Source organism: Sciurus carolinensis, chromosome 13, assembly GCF_902686445.1.
Source record: "Sciurus carolinensis chromosome 13, mSciCar1.2, whole genome shotgun sequence".
NCBI lineage: Eukaryota > Metazoa > Chordata > Mammalia > Rodentia > Sciuridae > Sciurus > Sciurus carolinensis.
Genome location: NC_062225.1, coordinates 58,776,925 through 58,803,242, shown reverse-complemented (window position 1 = coordinate 58,803,242; position 26,318 = coordinate 58,776,925). Strand labels below are relative to the sequence as shown.

Genomic DNA, 26,318 nt, shown 5'->3' with positions numbered 1-26,318 from the left:
TATACAATAAAAGGTCTTTTGTCATTGGCTTCTTCCACTTAGCATGTTTTCAATGTTCACACTGCCACGTATACCAATGCTTCATTCTTTATTATTTCTTTCATATGGATGAATAATAGTCCACTGTATGGGCATATCACATTTTAATTTTTCATTTATCAGTTGATGGACATGAGAATTATATCTACTTTTTGGTTACTATAAATAATTCTGCTATGAACATTCCTGTACAAATTTTTATTTGGACACATGTTTCATTTCTCTAGATAATTGCCTGTTAAGAAATAAATGTCTGTGTCCCTATCCCTGACCCCCAACATTATATGAAGGTTCCACTTTTTGGACAGATTCATCAACAGTTGCAATTCTCTGGGGTTTTTTTCATTGTAGACATCCTTCTGGGCATGAAATATTTACTTCTTGTGATTTTGATTTTCATTTTCCTTAAAGTTAATGATGTTGAGCATCTTTTCATATGCATGTTATTCATTTTATATCTTCTTTAGAGAATATCTATTCAGATTTTTCCCATTTAATTTGGATGTCTTTTTTATTAGTGAGTTGTGAAAGTTCTTTAAATATTCTATTTAGATACAAATCCCTCATTAAATATATGGTTTACAAATGTCCCATTTTGAAGACAGTCTTTTTACTCATCTACCCCCACCCTGGTATTAGAGATCGAACTCAGGGTCTTAAGCATCCTAGACAAGAGCTCTATTACTAAAACACGTCCCTAGCCCCCTTTTCTTGTTTGTTTGTTTGAGACAAGGTCTCACTTTAGTTGTCCAGGCTGGCCTCAAATTTGTGCTCCTCTTGCCTCAGCCTCCCAAGTAGCTGGGACTGCAGGCATTTGGATTTTCACTTTCTTGATGGTATCCTTTTATATGTAAAATATATCATTTTAATCCCAGTGGCTCAGGAGACTGAGGCAGGAGAATCCATAGTTCAAAAGCCTGCCTTAGCAACTTAGCGATGCCCTAACCAAAGTAGTAAGACCCTGTCTCAAAATAAAATATAAAAACTGCGCCTCAATCGTTTAGAGTCATGAACAAATCAACAGCAGATATTAGACATACATCTAGTATTTATACTTATATTTTAGGTACTATGGGAAATATAAAGACTCAAAATGCTATCATGATGATTCAACCAATATGTTAGGCTCATTTGTTGCTTCCCTGAAACAGGACAATAGATTAACAAATCGCAGTTAAATATGTATAACATATACAGTGCTATTTAGGTAAAATTCAAAATTATGTGAAACCAAATAATATATTGTTTCATGACATACACAGGTGGTAAAACTATAAAGGAAAACAAGATAAAAGATTAAGGGCTGGGGTTGTGGCTCAGTGGTAGAGCACTTGTCTAGCATGTGTCAAGGCACAGGGTTTGATTCTCAGCACCAAATAAATAAATGAATAAAATAAAGGTCTATCAACATCTAAAAGAAATCCTTTAAAAAGATGAAAGACTAATATAAAATAAAGAATAGAATAGAGGGTTTTTTTTTTTTTTTAAGAAATGGATGCCTCCCTATGTTGCTCAAGCTAGCCTTGAACTTCTAGGTTCAAGGAATCCTCTTATCTCAGGCTCCAAAGAAGCTAGGATCCCAGGCATGGGTCACTGCACCAGCTAAGAAAACAAAGGGGTTATTTTTTTTGTTTGCTTTGTTTTTGTTTTCTAGTGTTGCTCTTGTTGTTGTTGTTCTGTCACGTTGGGATCAAACATGGGGCCTCAGGCATGCGAAGCACGTGCTCTGCCACTGAGCTGCACCTCTAGCCCTTGCTCTACTTCTTAAGCTGGGTGTCATCACCTAACTTGTGAACAAAATTTATGAAGTTTTTCTATTACTGTTATTTAAACCTTATTTATTCAAGTGTTCTTTGTGAGTTTGAAATGAAGTTCTAAAATGTCTTAAAAGACTTTGTGTGGGGCTGGGGATGTAGCTCAGTTGGTAAAGTGCTTGCCTTGCAAGCACAAGGCCCTGGGTTCAATCCCCAGCACCGACAAAAAAAAAAAAAAAAAAAAAAAAAAAGACTTTGTGTGATGCATGCAGTCCCCAGCACACCCCAATTGCAGTCCTCTTCCTATCATCTTACCAGGGTCTCCTTTTGAACCCAGCCCTGAAGCAATTTAAGTAGGCAAATGTCATCTTCTATGGTTCTGTCATCTATCTGCAGACTTAAAGGCCAAGTTCCCACCAGAACTACCTATAGTCTTCTACTTTTCTCTCACTACAGGTTTTGTCAAGGCCTTATCTATCATCTTGAGAAAAATAATTTGCAACTTTCTATATCTCTTTTTTATAAAAATTTGTATCTATTCATACACCCACTATAATTCCAAATAAAGACTTACTAGCATAAAATTAAATACATAAATCCCTAACAAATATTTGCTGAAACCCACTAGATCTAACCCATTTCACAGCCTAGGTTTTAGAACAGGCTATATGAAAACATAAAATAAGGGCTGGGGAGATAGCTCAGTTGGTAAAGTGCTTGCCTTACAAGCATAGAGCCCTGGGTTCGATCCCCAGCACCGCAAAAAAAAAAAAAGAAAGAAAGAAAACATAAAATAGAAGGGGGCATGACAGTCAATCAAAACATAAACCCCAACAGACAAAAGAACTCTGGTGTGTATAGAAATAATGAAGCTGATCTGTCTACAATATCATAAAATTTCTGCGGAATAAAAGAGTAGACGTTTGGTGGAGAAACAGGATGTCCTCTTTTAAAAAGTGCTTTATTAATAGACATTTGTATATCGGCTTATTTAACATGAATCCTCTGTTTAGAAACAAATAATATAGCTGAGTTAACTTTTTATTCTCATAAAAGAAACTACTGGCACTTATATGCTGGTAAACTCTTAAATAAAAACAACACAAGTAAATGTGTTAGATACTCTAACCAGTGAATGGTGAGAGAATAAGATAATGGTTTTAATTAAAAAAAAAAAAAAAAAGAGAGAGAGAGAGAGAGCAAAAGGTCATTTCCTCAATACAAACCTAACAATGTGTTCCTTTCCACCACGGCAGCAGATTTATCTCCATCACCACAGGCAGCCTGCTGGGGTGTAGCCACAGATGGGGACCAGGGCAGAGCATCCTGCCAGATCAAGAAGATCAGCAGGTAGGAAGCTGTTACGCAGTCATATGGTTTCGTGCTTGTGCTGAGCTCCAGTGCTGCCTGGAATAAGCCTTGTAGTTTCTCAGAATCCTAGAATGAAGTACAGTCTCGGTCACTGCCACTGAAAGACTTCTGTACTTTGATGGAATAATACATAATTAAAACCACAGCCTACCACATAACTAACTCAATAAGAAGATTATTTTTCCCTGAACATGTTAGTTTTTCTTATAGTAATTAATGATGATTATTATTAGTTCAGAGATGAAGATGCTGAAAATGCTTTTAATTTGAAAATTCAACACTAATAAAGCAATTTTTTTAAAGTTGAAATCTTCAGCAAAAATGTACATGTTCCTATAGAAATTCACTATGGCTACCCTCAGACCACCTTCATTGTTTCTAAAGAATATAGTCTTTTTCCTCACAGTTTATGTTTTACCTAGGCAAACTGTATGTCTGCCCTTCTCCCTCCCCTTTCTCACAGAGGTAGTTCAATGGGGAAAATTACAAAGCCATATGGAGGTTAATCATTGTGAAATTCCACATATAAAAATGGAAAAAAAAGTAATCAGATCAGCCTCAGAAATCTGCGTCTGAACTTCCACACCTGTATCTCCTATAAATATCCATTCACATAGTCTACTTCTTTAGGAAGCCAGAACAAAGAATAGTTCACTGCAATAGTCATGGAAGGTCCTGGGGGGATAACAGGAGTCATAGGCCCCAGTCCTAACTCAACAGTTGATAGGCCATGAGCTCACCACACTGGAAATCAGGGATTGATTTCTCAATACTATTCTGATTCTGCTACGATTATTCCATAACTGTCTAGCATAAGGGAAAAACTATAACCTGAATTTTAAAGCTGATTATAGGTATTTAAAGATGTCTTACAATTTCAAAATAGTAAATATCAAATGTACTGATTTGATTATCAGTTTAAATTCTTTGTCATTTGATATGTTTAATTTTCTATGACCTAGAAACTTAAAAACAGTGGCCAGCAGGTGTGCTAATGCACACCTATAATTCCAGCAACTCAGGAAGCTGAGGCAGGAGGAGCACAAGTTGAGCAAAAACCCGTCTGTAAATAAAAAAAATTAAAAGGGCTGGGGATTAACTCAGTGGTAAAGCACCCCTGGGTTCAGTCACCAGTACTGGGGAAAAAAAACAGAGGCCAAACTTAAATCTAAATATTAGAAGGAACCAATTACGCACCTAAGACATTTTGATAACTGACAGTAAGTCCTTGAATGGTACTACTAGCCAATTAGTAAAAAATAATAATAAATAGACTATGAGGCCTAAATATCTTTGTTCTACCATCTTAGATCAATCAAAATACAATGTAAAGACCTAAGCTCCACAGAAAGAAAGGAGGTAAACCAAGTGAGTAGTAAAGATATATTTAGAAAGATATGCCATCACATATATGTATTAAATACAGGGTACTTAGTTAACATTTTTAAAAATCTTTAACACCTATTCCAGTGACAATTTTACCAATATGCAAGCCAGACCAGAGAATATACTACAGCAAGTCACATGTGGTACCAAATTTTCTGAATTTTACATTAGTGTCTTTATAACCAAGCTCACGTTTACCATATTAGAAATGTAGAGGTTCCCTAAAGGCCCTGCATAGTTTATCTAACAATCAGGTCTTTCATAGATGTGCTATAATATACCTTCTTCATTCCAAATACTCTCATAATATTTGCCAGAAATGAGGTATAGCTTTATTTATGATACGAGGCTACGTGTAATGAACAGTAAGAGAGTAGGGGCTGACAGAGGAAGAGTCTCTTATATTAAAACTCTATAGGATACAAGAGTTAGCAAACTAAGCACCAAAGAATCTTCTGTTCACCGAGGCACCTGGAAGATCACAGGCACAGACAAATACTGGAGAGCAATTCCTAATCTGGATCCACATCAGAAGAGATACCCTGAGATATTACACTGCCATAGAAGCCACAGAAACAGACACTGTGCACTCTGGCATGTGTTCCTACAGAAGACCACTGCACCTACAAGTTGGAAAGTCCTAAATTCAGCTTAAGGCCCAGACTATGCATGGCTCAGCTGCAGCCCCTGCAGGCACCCTTGATCTCTGTAAAGTTCTAACAGAAAGCTATAGCAAATCTCTAGAGCCAATACTCTGCTGATGCCCCCAGCAGACAGTCCCAGAACAAGCCTCAAGGACAAAGTGAAAAGCCTAGCAAGGAGTTTCCCTGAAGACCCACCCCATGCTGTGCCTTCAATTGGTAGCCCATATTTGGCTCCCACTCCAGACAGGAAGAGCAAGGTGTCTGGAAGAAAGCAGGGACTTGAGCTGGGCCAGGGCCGGGACTGGGGTTTGGGACGGGCCAGGCCAGGGGAGAGCACCAGGGAGAGAACAGTTGCTAACCTCAAATACTCTTGAGTTTCAGTCTCTGTTTAGCTACTCCTTATTGGAAGCCCAGAAACATGTTCTCTACCTCATGTACACTCAGTTTCCCAGGAACAGGAAGATTAACTTAAAAAACTCAAGTTCCTGTAAGTGATGTGTTTTGACCAAATATTACATGCCCAAGTGAACTGGGGAGATTATTATTAACTGAAATCTACCAGTAATCTTATAAACAATAAAACCTACTTCTTCCTATACTACCCCTTTGAACAAAGCACATTAAAAAAAGAAGACATCATTACCCTATGTACATGCATGATTACACAAATGGTATGAATCTACATTGTGTACAACCATAGAAACAAAATGATGTATCCCATTTGTGTACAATGAGTCAAAATGCAGTCTGTAATTAATAAATAAATAAATAAATAAATAAACCATTTAAAATTAAAAAAAGAAAAAGAAGATGAAGAAGAAGAAACAAAGTTCACTGATTTGGACTTTTTCTTTTGCAATATTTCCAACCCACAACAACAGAGACATTAATAACTGAAATGATCAAAAGACAAGAAGGCAGACACAAAGAATCAAGATAATTCTCAGACTGTTTTATCGGTACTAAAATAGATGTACTATTGTACTATTTTAGTAATTTTCATGCCTATATCCCATTTACATTTCATAGGAAAAGTCCAAATACCTGAAATTGTACAGCTGCTATTGATAATTTCATCAGAAGATCAAATGCTAAAGTTTTCACTTCTTCAAAAGTGCTGGTAAAACATTCCATTAGTATTTGGAAGCGATCAACATTAATATCATGGCTCAGTTGATACACTGTTTGGCCTCTACCTAAAAAAAAAAAAAAAAAAAAAAAAAAAAAAAAAGTTTTAAAAGTGAATTTAAGGTAAAAGAAAAGAACTTTTTAAAGTTAACTAGTCAAATTTATAGAAAATTGGTTCAAAAATCCACACTTCATACTTTACCCACAATACTATTTTACTTCATGTTTTACCACACTAGCATAAAAAAACTTTTCCATTAATTTGTTTCTTCACATGACAAAATAAAAAGAATCAGTTTTCCAAATAGGAAATAAGCTTTATAAAAAAATTTAAAACAATTTCATTTTTTTTCCAAAGGTATCATATAGAAGATTACTAAGTTATTTTAAAAAATAAATAAAACCAAATAAATTTAGGAATATATCTTTTTAAAAATCTTCATAAAACTTCTTGATCTAATATGCCACAATGAAATCCATCATTCTGTATAAATAACATGCACCAATAAAATGTTTTTTAATTTTTTAAAAAACTTGACCTAGAATCCAAAGTCCTACTGTATCTTAGAATAAAATGACACAGAATAATGCTACTTTGTTTATTTTTATTTGAAGTTTATTTTAATAGAACATTTTCCTATGTCCTATTATTTTTATATTGACCTCCCATATTACTGGGATAAATTCCACTTGGTCATAGTGTACAATATTTTTAATATACTGTGGCATTTACTAGTATTTTGCTGAGAATTTTTTGCTTCTATATTCATAGGGATATTGGTCTGTTCTTTCAGTGTCTTTGTTTGGCTTTGGTATCAGGGTAAGGAGAGCCTCACAGAATGAGTTAGGAGGTGGTGATCCCTCTCCAATTTTGTGACAGAGATTAAGAGGGAATGGTATTATAAATGTTTAATAGAATTCACCAGTGAAGTCCCTTGTCCTGGACTTTTCTATGCTGGCAGGCTTTTGTTGTTGCTCTTTTTAGTTATACATGAGAGTAGAATGTATTTTGACATACTGTTTCATACATGGAGTAAACCTTCCCATTCTTATGGTTGTACATGATGTGGAGTTACACTAGTCACGTGCTGACAGGCTTTTCTGATTCACTATCTCAATCTCTTGTTGTAGATTTATTCAAATTTTCTATTTCTTCTCAAGTCAGTATTTTTCATGTTTCTAGTGACCTGCTCATTCCAGGAGATTATCTAAATCGTTAGATTACAATTGTTCATTGTATTGTCTTACGATCCTTTCATTTCTACAAGTGTAAAAATGTCCCTACTTTCATTGCTGATTTTAGTTTTTTAGTTATTTGCAACTTTTTTGTTTTTTCTTAGTCCAGTCTAGCTAAAAATTTTGTCAATTTTGTTGATCTTTTAAAAACAAGTTAACTTCTGGCTTTGTTGATTCTCTACTGTTTTTCTAGTCTGCATTTTATCTACCTCTATTCTAATCTTTACTATTTCCTTCCTTCTGCTGCTTTGGGGTTAAGTTTGTTTTCTTTTAATCTCTTGAGGCATTAAGTTAGATTATTGATTTGAGAGCCTATTTTTTAATGTAGGAATTTACAGGTATATATTTCCTTCTGAGCACTCCTTTTGCTATATTTTGTAAGTTTGGGCATGTCATGTTTTTTGCTTCATTGATCTCAAAGTGTTTTTTCTTTGACCAACTGGATCAGAGACTTGTTCAAATCTGGAACTTTCTCTTACACTATTATATGAAAGAGTTAGCATCCCCCACCTGTCTTCTTGAAATATTTATTCATAGAATTCATCTCCATCTGAATTTCTACATATTACTTATTAATTAGTCTGTGTCCCTTCACTAACATGTAAACTCCAAAAAAGGAAGCACTTGGTTTTTTCTTAGTCCAGTCTAGCTAAAAATTTTGTCAATTTTGCATTATCCTTAGCTGTTTAACATATAATAAACAATTAATATTTGCTGAACAAACCCTTTTAATCTAATTGTGGAATTCAATTTTTCATATTGAAAATTGTGATATTTAATTCTACATAAGAAAAATGCATTGTGGATTATCCTTCACAGTCTAGAATACACTTGAGGAAAGGCAGAAATCATTTTGATTATTTCCAAATCACAGTTCTTCTATAAAATAATATACAATCCCATTAAAGCTCTTATGATGAAGATGAAGGATGAATTTCCATTTTCCATTCTGTATTTCAAAGCTATGGCTCTTTAGCCTTCTTTAAAAGTAATAGATGTATTATGGCTTGCTACATTTACATGTATTAATGTGTACATTGTTTAATTAATATAAGTTCTACAACATCAGACACAGCCTAATCATATATATTATAGAGGTGGGGGGAAGAAAAAATAACAGAATGAATCAAACATCATTACCCTATGTAAATGTATAATTACACAAATGGTATGCCTCTACTTCACATACAACCAGAGAAACAAGTTGTACCCCATTTGTTTACAATAAAAAATATATATATATTATATTTGAATTTACTGGAAAAAAATAATAAATATATAATAAGATACATACATACATATACATATTTTAAATTTTCCAGATAAGAAACTTTCCATCTTCCATTAGGAAGAAGACTTAGGTTGTTCATTTTCAAAGTATACTTAAATATATTAAATTATTCTCCTGACAGAAAAATACATATCTAATACACCTAGTGTTTTTCCCCATACACCTAGGTTTAATATAAATACATTAAATGTGCAAAAGAATTTTGTTGAATGCATAAAGTAATTGATCACTCTCAGATAAACCTTAAATTCATTTGTAGTACCACTGAAATTCCCTGAACTAATGGATAATCCCATATTCATTTTCTGTGGATGCTGTAATAAATTTAGAAGTTTAAAAACAACAGAAATCCATTCTCTCTGGACTGGGAGCCAGAAGTCCAAAGTCAAGGAGTTAGTAGGGCCACGCTCACTCCAGAGGCTCTAAAGCAGCATCTTCTAGCTTCTAGTGGCTGCCTGCATTCCATGGCTTGTAGCCGTACCACAGCAACCTCCACCTCCAATGTCACCGTGCCTGCTCTTCGATGTGTCACATTTCTCTCTGCCTCTCTCTTCTGAGAAAACTTTTGATGTCATGTGCAGCCCACCCCGATAAAAGAGATTATCTCAAGATGCTTAATCACACCTGTACAAAGCCCCATTTTCCATGTAAGGTTCACATTCACAGGTTCTAAGGACTTGACAAAGATGCTTTTGGGGGCCTTTTTTCAGGCTATCATCCCTACCTACGTGAGGTGTTCATACTGTAAATAATGGAATGAGCCAATTTCATGTATCTCCTGTTATGATGCCCTGAATACACTGTATCAGTTGTGCAATAGTCCTGCCAAAAATGCATAACTGGAATCGAATCATCAGGAAATACTGAGACGATGCCAACTGAGATATGATCTTCCAAAATGATAATGGCATAAGATAAGAAACTTTCCAAATTAGAGGAGGGTAAAGAGAAGCATAAGACTGAAATGCATGTGTGATCTAGGTCTGCTTCCCAGATCATGGGAAATTTTTTTCCTATGATAGGTCATTTGTTGAGACAACTGGCAAAATTTGAACATGAATTATATATTAGATAATAGCACTTATCAACAATAAATTTCCTGAATTTGATCATTATATGATGGTTATAAACTGATAATAGATAATAGATAAACAGCAAAATATTAAAACCGAATGAATCTAGGGTAGAAGATTCATGGCTATTCATTAAACTACTATTAAAATTTCACTACTAGAATGAATTCTTTTGAAATAAAAACTGGAAAAAAATTATTTCCCTCAAATGAAGCAAACATGTATTAGCAGCAAATAACTCTCAAGTTCCCATCAAAAAAAAATATACTTTGCCTAATAATTTTTTTAAAAAAAACAGATAAAAAGTGACACTCTCCAGTCCTCTGGCCATTTTCTGCTAAAGAGCAGCTGAGAAGAATATTTTCCTACTTGACCATAGCCAAAGAAGGCTCACAGCAAGTAAGAAATCCACATTAAACTGTTCATAGTGGTGCATGCGTGTAAACCCAGCGGCTTGGGGGGCTGAGGCAGGAAGATCAAGAGTTCAAAGCCAGCCTCAGCAACTTAGCAAAGCCCTAAGCAACACAGCGAGACCATACACCTAAATAAAATACAAAAAAGGGGGCTGTGGATGGGGCTCAGTGGTTGAGAGCCCTTGGGCTGAATCCCCAGTACCAAAAAAAAAAAAAAAAAAAAAAGAAAAGAAAAGAAAGAAATCCACATTAAATTATAAGTAACACTCATTTTTGGGACAAAAAAGAATCATTTCTTGTCAAAAAGGAAAAAAAAAAAAAAAGATTCAAAAAGGAAAGTTAAGTGCTTATCCTTTTGAGTACCCCACAGAAGGAAAACAGTATCACTAAAGTGCCTAGCAATGACATCTTCATAATGTCTTTCCGAAACCAGATTGAGGCATATGAAACACATAGCGTATAGGGGAAACCACATCTTAACCACAAAGACTCACTGAGGAATATTAAATACAAGAGGGACTATTATTACTCTAATTTTTAAACAGAAAGAACAATGTGAGGCCACGGGTTCAATTACCAATACCAAGGTGGGGAAAACATAGATTGGGCCCTTTCTTAAAAAAGGGAAAAAAAAAAAATGAAGGCGTAAGAGCAGTAACACTTTCCTCTTCCCATAATAAGCACAGAAAATTGTAGTTGGGGTTGGCAAATAATGATCAATGAAAAGCGGAGGCAGTTTCTTTTCCTTCTGTCCTTTACTGGCAAACTTGATCATGTACTCATAAGGACTATATAGCACAAAGGAATCTAAAGAAAAGACAATAAACTGAAACTTTTTAAGTAAAGAAAAAATGTTGAAAAAGTATATGTCTTAGAAGAAAGGGAAAAAAAAAAAAAAACTTTCCTAAACATTACTGAAAACTTACCTTCTGAGACAGGAAAAACTTCAGCTATTGAACCTAAAATGGTTAAAGCAGAAAATCTAGTTGAGTAGGATGATCCAGGAAACAATGCTTCAAAAAGACTGTTGCAAATGGATGACATGAAATTCTAAAAAAAATAAATAAAAAATTATATTAAGTATAACTGAAAGTGGGTGCTTTTTTCATTTTTAATTAAGAGTATAAAGATTTTTAAACATAATACTGGTTGTTCCCATCTCTTGATAATTCAGCTCAGCATGTACTATGGTTTGGATACAGCTTATCCCCCAAAGGTTCACGTGCTTCAAGTACAGCCCCCAATGTGGTGGTGTTGAGATGGGAGATACTCCAAGAGGCAAGGCCTAAACAGGGTTCCACCTTATGAATGGATTAAAGCTCTCTTCCAAGAATTAGTCAAGTTTCATGGGACTAAATTACAATCTATGAAATGGGGTTATTATATACAAATACAACTTTCTTGGCTTGCTCTCTTGCTTTCACTCACACACATGCCGCTTCTACTCTATGCATGCTTTCTGCCATATTATGACACAGCCAGAAAGCCCTTGCCAGATGTCAATACTATGACATTTGAACTTTCCAGTCATCAACCTCTTTTCTTTCTCAAGTATTCAGCCACAGGTAGTATGTTATAGCAACACAAAACAGACTAAGACAATAACTATGACCATAAGTTATAACATGATTTAATAATGAACCCTATCTTAGTAGAGTCAACAAGAAATACAATTCCTATTATAGCTCAGACAAGAAAAAACATTTTTGGTGAAAGCAAGATCTGTTCAGCTCTTGATTTGTGCCAGAGCTAAATGAATATTGATTTTCCTAACCAGAGGCAATCAGGTATCAGAGGTATGAATACTTTTAATGTTTTAAAATGAACAAAGAAGTACCCAATATAGACTACTTGATAAGTTTGGGTATGACATATTTCATACAAAGACCCAACTATTCCACTGTCGTCTTCTGCCTGGCCCTTTTGAGATTCCTGCTCTACTATTCTATTTATACAGATAATTTAAAATGAACACTTATAAGAAAATGCAATTTTGAAAAAGCAAAGTAAAAAATACTTTGTCCTGGGTAGTCTTTTTCTCTAATTAAAACAATAACAATAACTTCTGTGTAAAATAAAGAGAAAAATGATAAAGAATGACTATGAGTCTCAAGCATCCTGTTACTCTCCACCCTGAGCAGCACACAGGCAGCCCTAGTTCCAAATGGCTCAAGACAAAAGTCAAGAATGTGAAAATCCCTGCATTTTTCTGGTGGGCATACAACCTCAGGAATTTAACCTTTAAGTCCTCACAAGACTAACTGTTTATTCATCTATTAATTCTTCTGAGTTTCAAAAGTAGGGCACTTACCAAAAAAAATCCTAGTTAAACTAATTTTAGTTAGACGTAAAACAGCATTCACATTAAAGAACAACAAACTTGTAAGAGTTATCTTATTCTAATGGTATTGTCATTTACATTTTTAGATACAGTTCTTTCCCTCAATCATACTGTAACTACAATGGAAACAGAGACCACAGGTATACACTAGGATCCCTAGTCCTGAGCACAGCATCCTGCACACTTGATTGGAGCTCAGTGTATGCCTTAGTCTCCTTTAATGGTTCCAAGCAAGGCTTCCAAATACCCTGGCCTACATGGTAAACTCTCTACTCTCCACTTAATTTTTTAGACTCATTCCCTATTACTTAATTCCTCCATTCCCCCAAATATCTTATGTCACTCACACCAGAGACTTCACCATTCCCCAAGTTCTTCCTCTTTTTTTAACCTCCATGCCTTCACTTAAGCTAGTCTCATGGAAAAAAGTACTGAGATGTCTGATTGAAAAGCAGATCCGATTTGGGTGCTGGCTCTAATCACTCACTAGGTGAGGGCCCTTTGGGCAGGTTACTGAACTTCAGTTTTCTCACTTCTTAAGTAGGGATAATGCTCACCCCACAGCCTTTTTTATTAAAGATTAAATGAGAAAATGAATATAAAGCATGTTATAAAATTTAAAGTGCTCTAGTTATTAATACTAGGTATTTAAATATGAAATATCTCCATTAGCCTAGAAGGCATTTTTTCAACTAATAGCTTCCTTGTCCTCCCCAACACTTTGTCTGCATACAGCAGCCATTGTTATGAGGATGATGACAACATAGTGCCATGGTCACAACCTCTAAAAGCCACAGGTAACTGCCAGTCAGGAGAGCAGATCATAATCACAAGATTGACTCAGATTAAGTCTCTAAGAACCAGTGTTCAAAAAGTACATATCCACATATCCATAAGCCCAAACCAAGAAACCATGAACACATTAAATTTCAGAACCTCAATCCAAAAAATGTTGTGTGTTTTACATACTTGAGATTTCACCAATGTCATTTCACCCCTTGCAGAAAGAAGCAAAAGAGATGTGTTTTTTTAAATCTAGCAATGATTTCAGAAGCTAACAAAAACTGTCACACACAGTTGAGGCTCCATATATACTCTCAGTCATTTTTAATGACTCCCACTGAGGCTTTTAGCAGTGTTTTATAGTTTAAAAAGGGCTTTCTCACTTAATCTTCAAAACCAACCTTTTGAGAGGAGTTACTAATCCCAATTATAGTGGAGGAGACTCAAGGCACTCAACCGATAAGAGATGAACTGGGACTAATCCTACATCCTTTAGGTTCAGGTTATGACTTTCTAATCTTCACTGTTGGGATTTTAAGATGATGAAGCTAATTTCAGCCCATTAATGCAGTGCTCTGGAACCAAGTCTACTCTTCAAGCTCACTCAAACCTCCCTCCACAGCTGAACTATGGGCAAGGGGTCAGTAACATCAAACTATTGAATGTCATGTCAGCCTAAAGAGGAAGAAGCCACAGTAGCCTCCTACCCTGGGGAGGCCTGGAAAAGTCCAGAGACAGCAATTACCTGCTTGTTAAAGTACTAAATTCACCTGGCCCACATAAGCTATAAGTTACTCAGGTGAGTCCATTAATGTCATCCTGTAACAGTCCTCATGTGCAGCCTGATCCCTGAGTCAGGCAATCTTGCTTGGAATACCAAAGCACCAGAAGAAATATGCAACATCTAGCTTAAGAAAAAAGCACAGAAACACAATGCACCAAGACACTTCCATCCGTTTCTCTCTAATGCTTATGCACAATTATTTTAGGTTTCTTAAAGCTCTAAGTCTGGTAAGACACCACCTACCTTATACAATTGTAAGGAAACAGAAGGCTGCTCTTTCACTAATTCATTCTCTGGTTCATGTGTGGATTTACTTTGCTGCAATTTGTAAAGTACTTGGGAACTTTCCTGTATCCTACAAAACAACTTTGGAGACAAAGAAAAACAAAGCATATATTAAACTTAACTGTCAGTCCTGGATGGGAAAATCTAAGGTAAACAGAGTACTGGTTTTTAAACTCTCAAAATCTTTGTGTTTTGACAAAAATTAACATTTACGTTTTTAAAACCAAAAACAGTATTAGTGCAACCAGAACACAGTCATTAAACCACAGTTCTCACATTTTCCTTTAAGTCAACATGAATCTAAAAACCATAGACTCATTTCTATACCAAGTCTTCACCCCATATTGTTAGATGAATTCAAATTCAATTATTCAAAAATGACCATTTTGTGAGGTGCTTAAAGAACTATAAAAAATGCAAAAGCATCCTTCCTCTAGTTACCAAAGTTTTCTTAAAACCACTTTACATTCCAAGAACCCCAGCACTACATTTTTTTCTATCAAAAAAAGAGCGCAAGGGGCTGGGGTTGTAGCTCAGTGGGAGAACACTTGCCTAACACGTGTGAGGGGAGGCATTGGGTTTGATCCTAGGCACCACATAAAAATAAATAAATAAAATAAAGGTAAAAAAAAAAGGACTAGCTTGCTTTAAAAAAAAAAAAAAAAAAAGATCTCCGTTGCTTTACTTCCCCCAAATGAATGGTCTTTTTACTCTGGATTTTAATACCACATGTAAGCTTTATAATATCAGAGAGCAGGTCACAGAAGGGCCATGAAGAGGTATGGTAGCCCAATCCCATGATCATTCCCACACTCTCCCAAATCTGGGCTCTTCCTCAAAACAATACCCAGAGCAAGGTTCACCACTTTCTAATGCTCAATTCTACCTTTTTAAGAAGAGAACAAATCTGCTGCCGCACTCCTGGAGACTGGCTGTTAAGATTGTATGTGATAAAGAATTGAATCCACTCCATTTCTTCTGTGGAAACAATTTCTGTGCTCCGATTACTTTCACAAAGCAAGCCTAATGTATCTATCCGTACCTAAAATACCAAGTAATAAAATGTTAATTTTCCATTGAGATAAGCAAAGCCTAAACCACTTGAAATGTCTAGTTATTTGCACAGATCACCAACGAAAATAAAACTAAATTTAACTATATGTATCTCCCAAAGATCCTATGGCTGTTTTCTATAAATTTATTATATTGTATGAATTGGAGATTCAAAAAATCAACAATCTTCAGTCTTATTCCATGGTAATGCTCAGCTTCCCTCCTTTCTTTTTGTCTCAGTGACCACTTTACCTTAGGACCTCCTTACCTCATGCTTAGACTATTGCCATGTACTTCTAACTAGTCTCTTGGTTTGTTTTTGTTCCCACTCTGGAAACTCATCTCTGTTTCCATTAATGCCATTTCCTTGCTGAAGACAGAGTGGCTGGGGCTAAATACCTTCATTCAATTGGTGATGGGGAAGTAATGAAGTCATCAGCCTGGCACTGGAGCTGTCTATAAAATAAACAAAACACTTCCCTCCTGCCAGACAACATCCTTAATTTTCCTCCAGGTCTTGTCTATCTGTCATTCTGCTCCAGTATTTCACTTTTCTAATCAACCACCTCTGATTAGTCTCTTCTGAGCCTCCCAGACAAGTCCTCATGCATAAGGCACATTTGTATCTGTATTGTTTTCTCAGAGTTCCCAGGTATTTTATGCAAACTTTCTTGTCCCTCAACTAAATTTTAGGTAGCCTGAGGACAAGGATGACACTTTTTATTTTCTAGTTATCCTCATTATAGACTTCCTAAAACAGTGGTAGGCCCCATGTGGGGGCCTCTATGTTGGACTGAAAGAATCAGGGTCCTACTGCATGTACAAATCCCCAGGTATTTTGTTTCCTTACTTGGCAGTGCTGATGAACTAAGCCTTGCTTGACTCTTGCACTCGACACAAGGTTCTTCCAGGCATCAGTAGCAGACTGAAGATGTCCATGAGCTCTAGCTGTTCGCAGGCATGCCATCAAAGCTCCCAGAGCCCCTCTGTTATTACAAGACCCTAAGGATGGAAATGATTGCTCTTGTCCCAAAAGTACACTAACAAAGACCATCACAATGCTATGCGATGACTACTGCAATTTTCGGTTGTTCATGTTCATGTCTCTATAAAATTATATTTTCAGAAATAAAAATCATTTTACATAAATTCTAATATGAATTAAAATTCCTAAAGTAATTCTTATTTAAAATTATTTAATTGCTCTTGCGTCAATAATTTTAAGGTAAGCATAATTTTCATACTCTTTTAAAGAAAATAATATAAAAATTTATAAAGAAATTATAACTTTTTTACTAATATTTTTATCTTTCCTTGATACTTAGAAAGTGAATCAGTAAGTAAATCAGGAAAAAAAAAAAAGTGAAGTATTAAAAACAATAACACAAACTAAAATGACTTTCTGCCAAAAATAGGAAAAACCTTCAGTGACTAAAGAGCATTGTACCTTTAAAAGCAAACACTGACCCTCTCTGCACATTTCAGATTCACTGTTTCTCACTAAAAAAGATAAAAGGAGAATCACAAAGAACCTATTGGTGTCAGAGGTTAGCACATTGGCCATTGCTAAGGGAACAGCCAGTTCTGGCTCACAGGGTACCTTGATATCAAAATAAAGACAGCCTTGTTTCAGAACAGATTCAGGAGGGCTTTTCTCAAAAAGGCAAGGACAAATGTTGTTAAAAATTATAAATAAATACCCAAGGCCCTTGGTTTGATCCCCAGTACCAAAAAGAAAAAAAAAAAAAAAAAATTAGGTATAATGGAAGTCAGGCAAGAGTGGCACACACCTATGGTGACAGCTATTTGGGAAGATTGAGGAAGCAGGATGGCTTGAGCCTAACCTCAAGGCCAGCCTGGGTGATATGTGAGATACCATCTCAAAAAATTTTAAAAATTACAAATAATGGCTTATTTTTGTAGACAGAAATTTAAAGTCTTTAACCATTTTAGTCAAAAATACTGCTTAAATTATGCAGTAGGATACCATTCTTACTGTGTTAGAGTATTAGAATTCTAAGATTTTAAAGGATTCCTATTTTAAAGGACTATAAATAGTTATTTCTTTTTTTTAAATACATATATATATATATATATATACACACACACACACACACACATACACACACACACACACACACACACACACACATATATATAAATACTTTTTTTGTTGGTTGGCGATGGACCTTTATTTTATGTATTTATATGAGGTGCTGAGAATCGAACCCAGCACCTCACACATGCTCGGCAAGTACTCCACCACTGAGCCACAACCCCAGACCAAATAGTTGTATCTTTAGGTTATGACTCCAAATCTCGTCTCTTCCCCAGAGACAAAAAACTGCTACTGCCAATGTACCTGTCTAACTTGTCTAAAACAATTTTTAATTACTGTATCAATCACTTAAATAAGCAAATTACATAAAGCACACATACTTTTATTCCAGTCTGACAATAAAATAACAAAGAACTTGGTAAAATAAATTAAAACCTTGTAATTAGGGAAACCTTATCTAGTTTCTGTAAATAGAATAACTCCTTAGTTTGTACAAATGACTTTAAGCCAAAAAACTCCATTCAGCATTGTACAGGAACACTCATCTCAACCTAAAATAGTTGTCACTAATATTCTCCTGGACTGTTCATAAAGTAGTAATATTTAAATTGTAACATGGTCAACATCTGCCTAGGTGCCTATACTTACGCATCATAACTAGAAACAACTAAAACAAAAATATTTTTTTCTTACCAGTTTTAGCATCAATAGAAGTCTGAAGAATCTTTACCATGTACCTTAAGCTTTCAGGGCTGTAATTCAATAATTTTGGCAAATAGTAATCAATCACATAAGATTTTTGATCCAGGCTTCCTTCACATAGTATAGAAAGGAGAGGAGAAACCCAAGTCTCATGCCACTGATCAATCCAAGTGCTGTCAACATTCCGAGATTTCAAATGACTCTTATGATTTTTAAACATTGTTTCCAAGAGGTCACTTGCATAAGGTACCAATGACTGGTCCCCCATTACCTCTAAGATTTGAGATGGTATAGTTTTATCTATTGCCAAAATTTGTTCAATTCCTATGCATTCTACCAAACACCCAAGGCATATGTACTTTCCTTTAATATGCCATTCCAATAGCAGAACACTCTCAGTCAATTCCAAAAAGAAAGGATCAGTGACTGAGTCTGCCTGTTCCAAAGTTAGTTGGTGCATTTGGAGAAGATTTCTGAATATGATTTTGGTTTGGTGTCTTAGAGCATCCAATGGATGTTCCCAGTGGGTATAGACATATTCCAAAAGTTTCCCAATTATGCTTGAATTCCCATTCAGACTGTCCTTCAGGCTTGAGGAACTTGATTCAAGGACATGTATAGCTGAATGTGTCCAAGATGCCAAGATTCTAGATAGAAACATTTCCAATGTTGATTCCTTTATCCTGAAGAAAAATGAACCATGAGCCATATTATTGTAAAGTGACACTTAAAAGTAATTTCATTTTATAAGCATTTAGCCATTTGAAATTTTAAATATAAAGAATAAACAGAAAATACAATTATTAAATTTACAATTAAAAGTTACAAAGTCAAAACAGATCTCAAATTTGTATATGAAACTGTTCACCTTGTAAAAAATAATCCAAAATGGATTACTAGAAACTACTGGAGGTGAATGAAACATTGGCAATCTTCATAGTAATGAGTTTCATAGCTGATTTAAAACATAAGGGCCTCAGGTTGGGTAAGGTTAGGGTAAATGTGGTTTAGGGCAATGAAAATATTCTAAAGTTGGCTGCAGTGATGCACAAATCTGTGAATATACTAAAAGAAACTGAATTGTACACTTTTAAATGTGTGACTTGTACAGTATGAAAATTATAGCTCCAATATGTAAGAAATTATTTTAAAACATGATAGTTTTCTTCTACTATACACATGCTTATTACTATCAAGCCATATCTATAGTTTTGACATTTTAAGCACATGAGCACTTTTAACCATTATGGCAAAAACACCAAAAAAAAACAAAATACACCCCTGTGAAGTCAGAAGACTTTGTACAGTTGCTGGCTTAGGCTCTTAATAACAATATGCTCAAGAAAGCATTTACTTTTCTAAGCTTTACTTTAACCAATTAACAAATTAAGATTTCTTATTGTTTCTATCAACATGTGATGATCACATTAGATTACCTACTCTGAAAATCTTTATCAATTCTATAGCACTGTACATATAAAAATGTATAGTTTTGTGGGTTTTATAGGCTTTTTAGTGCTGGAGATTGAACCCAGGGTCTCACACACAAGTGTTCTCCCTATAGTTTTTTAAAAATGCTAACATAGCCAGGTATGGTGGCACACACCTATAATCCCAGCAACTCAGGAGGCTGATGCAGGAGGATCACAAGTTCAACACCAACCTCAGCAATTTAGCAAGACACTGTCTCAAAATAAAAATAAAAAGGACAGGGGATGTAGGTTAGTGGTAGAGTACCACTGGGTTCAATAGCCAGTACCACCATCACCACCCCCCAAAAAAGGTAACATAGAAACTGAATGTTAAAATTAATTTCCAAAATTAATCACAAGTAAACCTGTACCAATACTTTCTATAACTCTTTCCCTTCACCCCATCTTCTCTTTTATGCCCATTTCATTCCCTATACATATACCACTTTTAATTTAGAATTTACCCTGACCACTCTTCAAGTAATTACTAAGTGTACTGGTACAGTTGCAACTTTTAAATGTCTCATGAGCAAAACAAAATATGAAACATAGCATCAAAACTCACTGTGAACTCAAGGTGAACAAAACGTGCACAGTGTCCAAAAGCAGGGCCTCTCCACTCAGGCCCATGCTCCCATCCTGCCAGTCCAACATGGCAAGTGTCCCCTGACACAGGAATAAGAGAGCTGACCCAGGGATGTCAGCACAACAGAGGCTCCTGCAGCTGCTCATAAGCCACCCAGGGATGCTGGTGCAGTCTACTGAACGGAGAAGCAAACTGCTAATCTGGAAAAATAAAACAATTAATACATATAAAGGTTTAAGACTTTCCAAGAGATACTTCAAAATACAAATCAAAAATGTTTTCTCCTGAAATATCCCTGGGAAAATAACTAAACCTAAAGGGAAAATAGCCATAAACATTAAATTATGTTAACATAAAAGGAAAAAAATTAAAACTAAGTATAGGAATCATTTTACTGGTTTGAATGTACTGGTAGAGCATACTATATCACCACCTATAGGTGGATGAGTTTAACACTTTGAGAGGTGATGTGAAAAATAAAATTTTTCAATTTTATTTGATAATTCCTTGTGTGATCTTACAGAATTGTGTGTGTGCATGTGTGTTTGTACTGTTTTCTTGCACACATAATATACACAGCATAAAGTTAAGTAAAAAGACAAAATGAGTTTCTAGATATAGCAAGAAAAAAAACTGCAAGTGGTAAATACAAGGACTGTGGTCTAAATTTAATAATCATACTTTCCACATAGGTGCTGGGGATGTAGCCCAATGGTAGATCCTATGCTAAGCAGTCAAAAGGTCCTAGGTTAGTCTCCAGCATAAAACAACAAAAATATGTGGGTGCATATGCATATACAAGTATATGTGTGTGTTTACACACACACACACACACACACACACTTTGCAAATGCAAATGGATCAAACTCACTTAACTGATTCTAGTATGATTCCTACCTAAAGTACATGATTTAGGGTTATTTTTAGTAAAATAATATTTATTTATCACAAGGTTGTACTGTGTATGTATCTGTACATTAATCTGCATAATTTTGGTATTATAAATATCTTTTATGGTACTAAGGAGAGAGAGAACTGAACAAAGAGAACCAAGAAAATTAAAAGGATATATACCAAAAATGTCAATAATTGTAAGACAGATTTACAACTAATACTTTTTTAATTCAGCTGAATTTTTCAAGTTGTTTCTTATTATAAAACAAGAGGGTCATCACAAAGTACAGTCTATGCAAAAACACTTTTTTTTGGTACCAGAGATTGAATCCAAGGGTGCTAAACCACTGAGTCACATCCCCAGCCCTTTTCTATATTTTATTTAGAGACAAGGTCTCATTTAGTTGCTTAGGGTCTCGCTAAGTTGCTGAGGCTGGCTTTGAACCTGTGATCCTCCTGCCTCAGCCTCCTGAGCTACTGGGATATAAGCATGTGCCTCCACATCTATTCAAAAACACTTTTTTATTTCATTTTATTTTTCATTTTGGTACAGGTGATTTACACCATGGGCACTTTACCACTGAGCTATATCCCCAGTTCTTTTTATGCTTTATTTTGAGACAGGGTCTCACTAATTTGCTGAGGGTCTAATAAGTTTCTGAGGCTCAAATTTGCAATTTCATGACCTCAAATTTGCAATCCTCCTTTCTCAGCTTCCCAAGTCACTGGGATTATAGGCATGTGCCACCACACCAGGCTTTTTTTTTTTTTTTTTTCACCTTAAAAATATGTTTTAGGAAGGTCTTCTCTGCACTGGGAGCTGCTCTCTTGCCATATCCCCTGACCCCATGAATATGTATGCCTGCTCTAAGTTCCTCTGCACCCACTCCTTGGTCAGAAGCATCTCTCAGTTGCTGAGCCAACCACTACCTGTAGTGGTGCTGAACTGACCAGAGACTCTGACATATGAGAAATCCTTCTCTGAAGTTACCCTGTTCTGGGCTTTGCCCTCTCAGAGGTCATGGGGCTCTTTTGCCTGATGGTAGCCATTCTCATCCTCTTTGCCATGAGAAAGAGCAGTCTCCACCTTACTTTCTTCCTCCTGTGTCTTGCCTGCCCTGTCTGTTCCTTTTCCTATACCTCCAAAGGCAGTCTTGGGAAAGTGGTTGGCTCCGAGTTTGATGGAGGGAAGACAAATACATACTGAATTAATAAAAAAATATATTTGGGAAGCCAAGGGCAGTGGCACATGCCTATAACCCCAACAACTTGGGAGGCTGTAGCAGAAGGATCACAATTTTAAGGCCAGCTTCCATAACTGAGTACGATCCTGACTCAAAATAAAAAGAGCTGGGGCTATAGCTCATTATTAAAGTGCCCTTGGGTTCCATCCCTGGTACCAGAAAAAAAATTTGGTTGCTGGGGAAATGGCTCAGTTGCAGAGCATTTGCTTAGCATGCACAGGCCCTGAGTTCAATTCCCAGCATTGCAATAAAAAGAAAAATAAGGGGAAAAAAATTAAAATGTTTGGTTAATTCTCAATACAGTAAAATTCTTTCCTCCCCCCCAGCGGTGCAGGGGATTGAACAGGTAAACGGACCAGGTACATGCCAAGCAAGTGACCCACCACTGAGCTACAGTCCCACTCCGTCAATAGAGTAAGTTCTAAAAAGGAGAGGATACACTTACCAACTCAGGAGCCTTCTCAGATGGATGAAACATAGTCTTAATAAAAAGAATAACAGCTAATCCAGATGTACTCTGAATAGTCTGTAACAGGTCATCTATTTGGCAAAAGAACAGACAGCATGTATTAAATGACAGATAATCCAGTGCCATGCAAAAAGCAAACGCTTTAGCATCAGGCCTGGGTAAAGCTTCTAGCTTGACCACTTCTTAGACATGTTATTGAACCTCCCAGGAACTCAGTCTTCTCTTCTGTGAACTGGGAAAATATAACCTCTATTTGACACATTTTCATAAGGTTTTAAAGAACAATGAATACAGAGGTTTCTCAGCCAACCACATACTCAATAAATGTGATTACTTTCTTTCTCTTCTAGTATCCCCTCTCTTTCTCTCCACCTTCTGGTCCCCTCCCACCCAACAATGCCTCTGTATCCCAACCCACATGCATACACTTTCTCTTAAGGAAATTTCAGGATGTGCGCAAAAAATCTACATCCATGCAAATAACAAACTTTACTATCACTGGCACTGTACCCTAAACAACCAAACAATATTAACACGATATCTCTTGTTATTTTATCTTCATTAACTTCTAATAATATGGTGATTATTCAACCTAGTAAGAGGTATGAGAGACACTATAAATAATCTACTAAATATTCATTCTGCCCTTTATCCTTGAGAGCAAATTTAACTTTGGGGCTGCCACATGTCCAGTTAAAGGCAGGACACTCACTTCCCTGATATTTGTTACAACTAAAGGCAGCCATATGAGAGGGCTCAGACTAAGAGGATAAAGGCAGAAGTCCTTCCAGTATGTTTGTTTTTACTGATTAAAGGGACAGATGCAGTAGGTTCTCTTTCTTCCTGCCTTGAACACAGACCTGAAGTCTGGAGCTGCAGCAGACAAGGCAAACAGGAGGCAACAAACACATGGGTGAAAGCGCCATGCCAGAGGAGGAAGGTAGAAAACATTTGTGTCCTACTCTGCCCATCACAATCCTGGATCACCTGCTACAAGGAAGGGAGAGGAGGCCCATTTGCTTAAATTTCTTAAGTTCAGTTTTCTGTTACTCACTGCTAAACACTATACGGCAACATGAACCTGTAGAATTCTGGAGAACAGCATTTCTCCTTAATAGCCTCTTAGAGCCTGGTTTTTGGTTTCTGTAATGTTAGCAATTGTTGATGTTTAATGCTGCCTATATCAAATCATTGGGAGTTTCAAAATGATGATATTCAATCACTTCATTTCACTTTAATTTATTAGTTGAAGCTTTTTTTTCTTTCTCTTTTTATTTTTCTTTTTTTTTAGTGGGAACTGACCCCAACAGTATTCTGCCTCTGTACTACATGCCTAGTCATTTGTTATTTTTTGGAGACATGCCCATGCTGGCCCTGAATTTGCAATCTTCTTGCATCAGCCTCCTGAGCAGCTGGGATTACACAGTGCATCGCCATTCCCGCCAGTTGAAGTACTTTTATAAAGAGAAATTTACAGGGCTGGGGATATGGTTCAGTGGTAGGGTACTTATCTAGCATGCAGAAGGCCCTGGGTTCAATCCCCAGTACCATAAATAAATAAATAGAAATTTCTTCTCATCTATTTGGTATCCTACTGGTACAGTTCCTATGGACAGAAGTGACATGTAAGATACAAAAAGGAATACTGATCAAGCCCACAATCAATAATTATTGTCACTATCTGAAAACAGTTCTTGCTGCTAAGGAGAAATGTATGCATTTTACTCATGTTTCTAATCTTCTCTCTAAACTTGGAAATTTCTGCTATAAAGAATTTTCTTATGCTATTTAAAGTCTGTCACTTTCCAACACTAAATTGTTAGGTTTTCTTCTTTATACAGAATACACACACACACACACACACATAAAGTCCTTCAACCTTAACACTTGCTGAACTGATCCATTTGATAGAAAAGTCATTAAAACCATGTAATCCAGGACCCTTCCCCACTTTGAGAGGCTGGGAGAGAAGTTCCATATCTCAGTAAAACATATTTCATACCATTATTAGGAAGAGTGGACTGACACTCAATTAAAACCATCATTTGTTTGCTGTTACACTTACCATCACTTAAGAACTTGGTGAAAATATGCAGCAAGTCACACATACTCTGCCATATGGGAGAACTGGAAGCCTTCCAAAGATTTCCCTGGAAAGCCTGCACTTTCTGTACTAACATCATTGATACTCTAATGCCTACCAACAAGTCATTCATCAACTGTGTTTGAACAATATGATTTCCAGCAAATTTTCTACAAAGAAGAAAAGACATTATTAAAAAAGGAAATTCAAAAAAGTGTTACCATTTTTATACCTCTCCAAAATACATACTCCTCAAAGGGCCAAAATCAATTTTAGATTATACTACATATGCCTCTATCTTCCATAGACATAAACATTCCAATTTTGTAAACTTTCAACACTCTTACCTCAACAGTCCCCTCTTTCTTAGCCAATGACTACCCTCACTTCCTATTTTAGGGCAAAGGTAAGAAATAAAGCGAAAAAAAAAAAAATCAAGAATGAATGACACATCTTAAATTTGAATACTCCTTCAACCTTGAAACACTTTTTTGAACTGGCTTCCAACATTCCAGGCTCTCCTAGATTTCCTTCACCACTTCTTCTCAATCACTAGAACCAGTCTGCCCTTTCCTCCCTAATTGTTTTTTGGGTTTGTTTTGATGGTGCTGGGGATTAAATCCAGGAGTCCATGCATGCTAAACAGGCACTCTAACACTGAGCTATATCCTCAGGCTCTCCCATCTTTTTATGCCAGAGTTCCCTAAGACTCAGTCCTCAGCCTCCTTCTCTTCTCCATCTAATTCTCTCCCTTGATGCTGATCTTGTCTAGATCACAAGCTTTAAATTATACTCTATCTACTAACAATAGCCAAACTTTTATCTCTAACTCAGATCTCTTTAATTCCATACTCATACATCTAACTTCCTACTCAATATCTTCACTCGGATGTCTGATATCTCAAAATATGTGAACTTATCTTTAACTCCTCGCCTGCTCCACCTGCTGGGATCTCTATCTACAAAAACATTTGCAATCATTCTCATTTCCTGTTCTATTCTTCCATCTGTTAGAAAATCCTGTTGGTTCTACCTTTAAAAAATATCTAGAATCTGATGGACTCCACTGTTACCATCTTGACCTAAGCCTGCCTCTCCCTCCGTCCCCCTCCCTCTTTCTCTCTTCCTCCCTTTCCCTCCCTTTCCCTCTCTCCCTCTCCCTGCTCCACCTCTCTCAGATTACTGCAATAGCTTCCAACTGATCTTCCAGTTTCTGCCCTTGCTCTTC

At 36.1% G+C, this 26,318-nt stretch overlaps 1 protein-coding gene across 2 annotated transcripts in view; it reads right to left on the bottom strand.

Annotated features, from left to right (window-relative positions):
• The window catches only part of Thada (THADA armadillo repeat containing), a 325,608-nt gene that overhangs the window by 287,231 nt on the left and 12,059 nt on the right, over positions 1-26,318 (bottom strand). For both annotated transcript variants that reach the window (XM_047521875.1, XM_047521876.1), the window contains exons 8-17: positions 25,073-25,260; positions 22,984-23,078; positions 20,380-20,600; positions 18,334-19,025; positions 16,432-16,583; positions 15,415-15,570; positions 14,487-14,609; positions 11,262-11,385; positions 6,239-6,390; positions 3,020-3,230 (exon numbers count right to left, since the gene is read on the bottom strand). In XM_047521875.1, the coding sequence (XP_047377831.1) occupies positions 3,020-3,230; positions 6,239-6,390; positions 11,262-11,385; positions 14,487-14,609; positions 15,415-15,570; positions 16,432-16,583; positions 18,334-19,025; positions 20,380-20,600; positions 22,984-23,078; positions 25,073-25,260 (2,114 nt within the window). The remainder of the gene's footprint in view (positions 1-3,019; positions 3,231-6,238; positions 6,391-11,261; positions 11,386-14,486; positions 14,610-15,414; positions 15,571-16,431; positions 16,584-18,333; positions 19,026-20,379; positions 20,601-22,983; positions 23,079-25,072; positions 25,261-26,318) is intronic.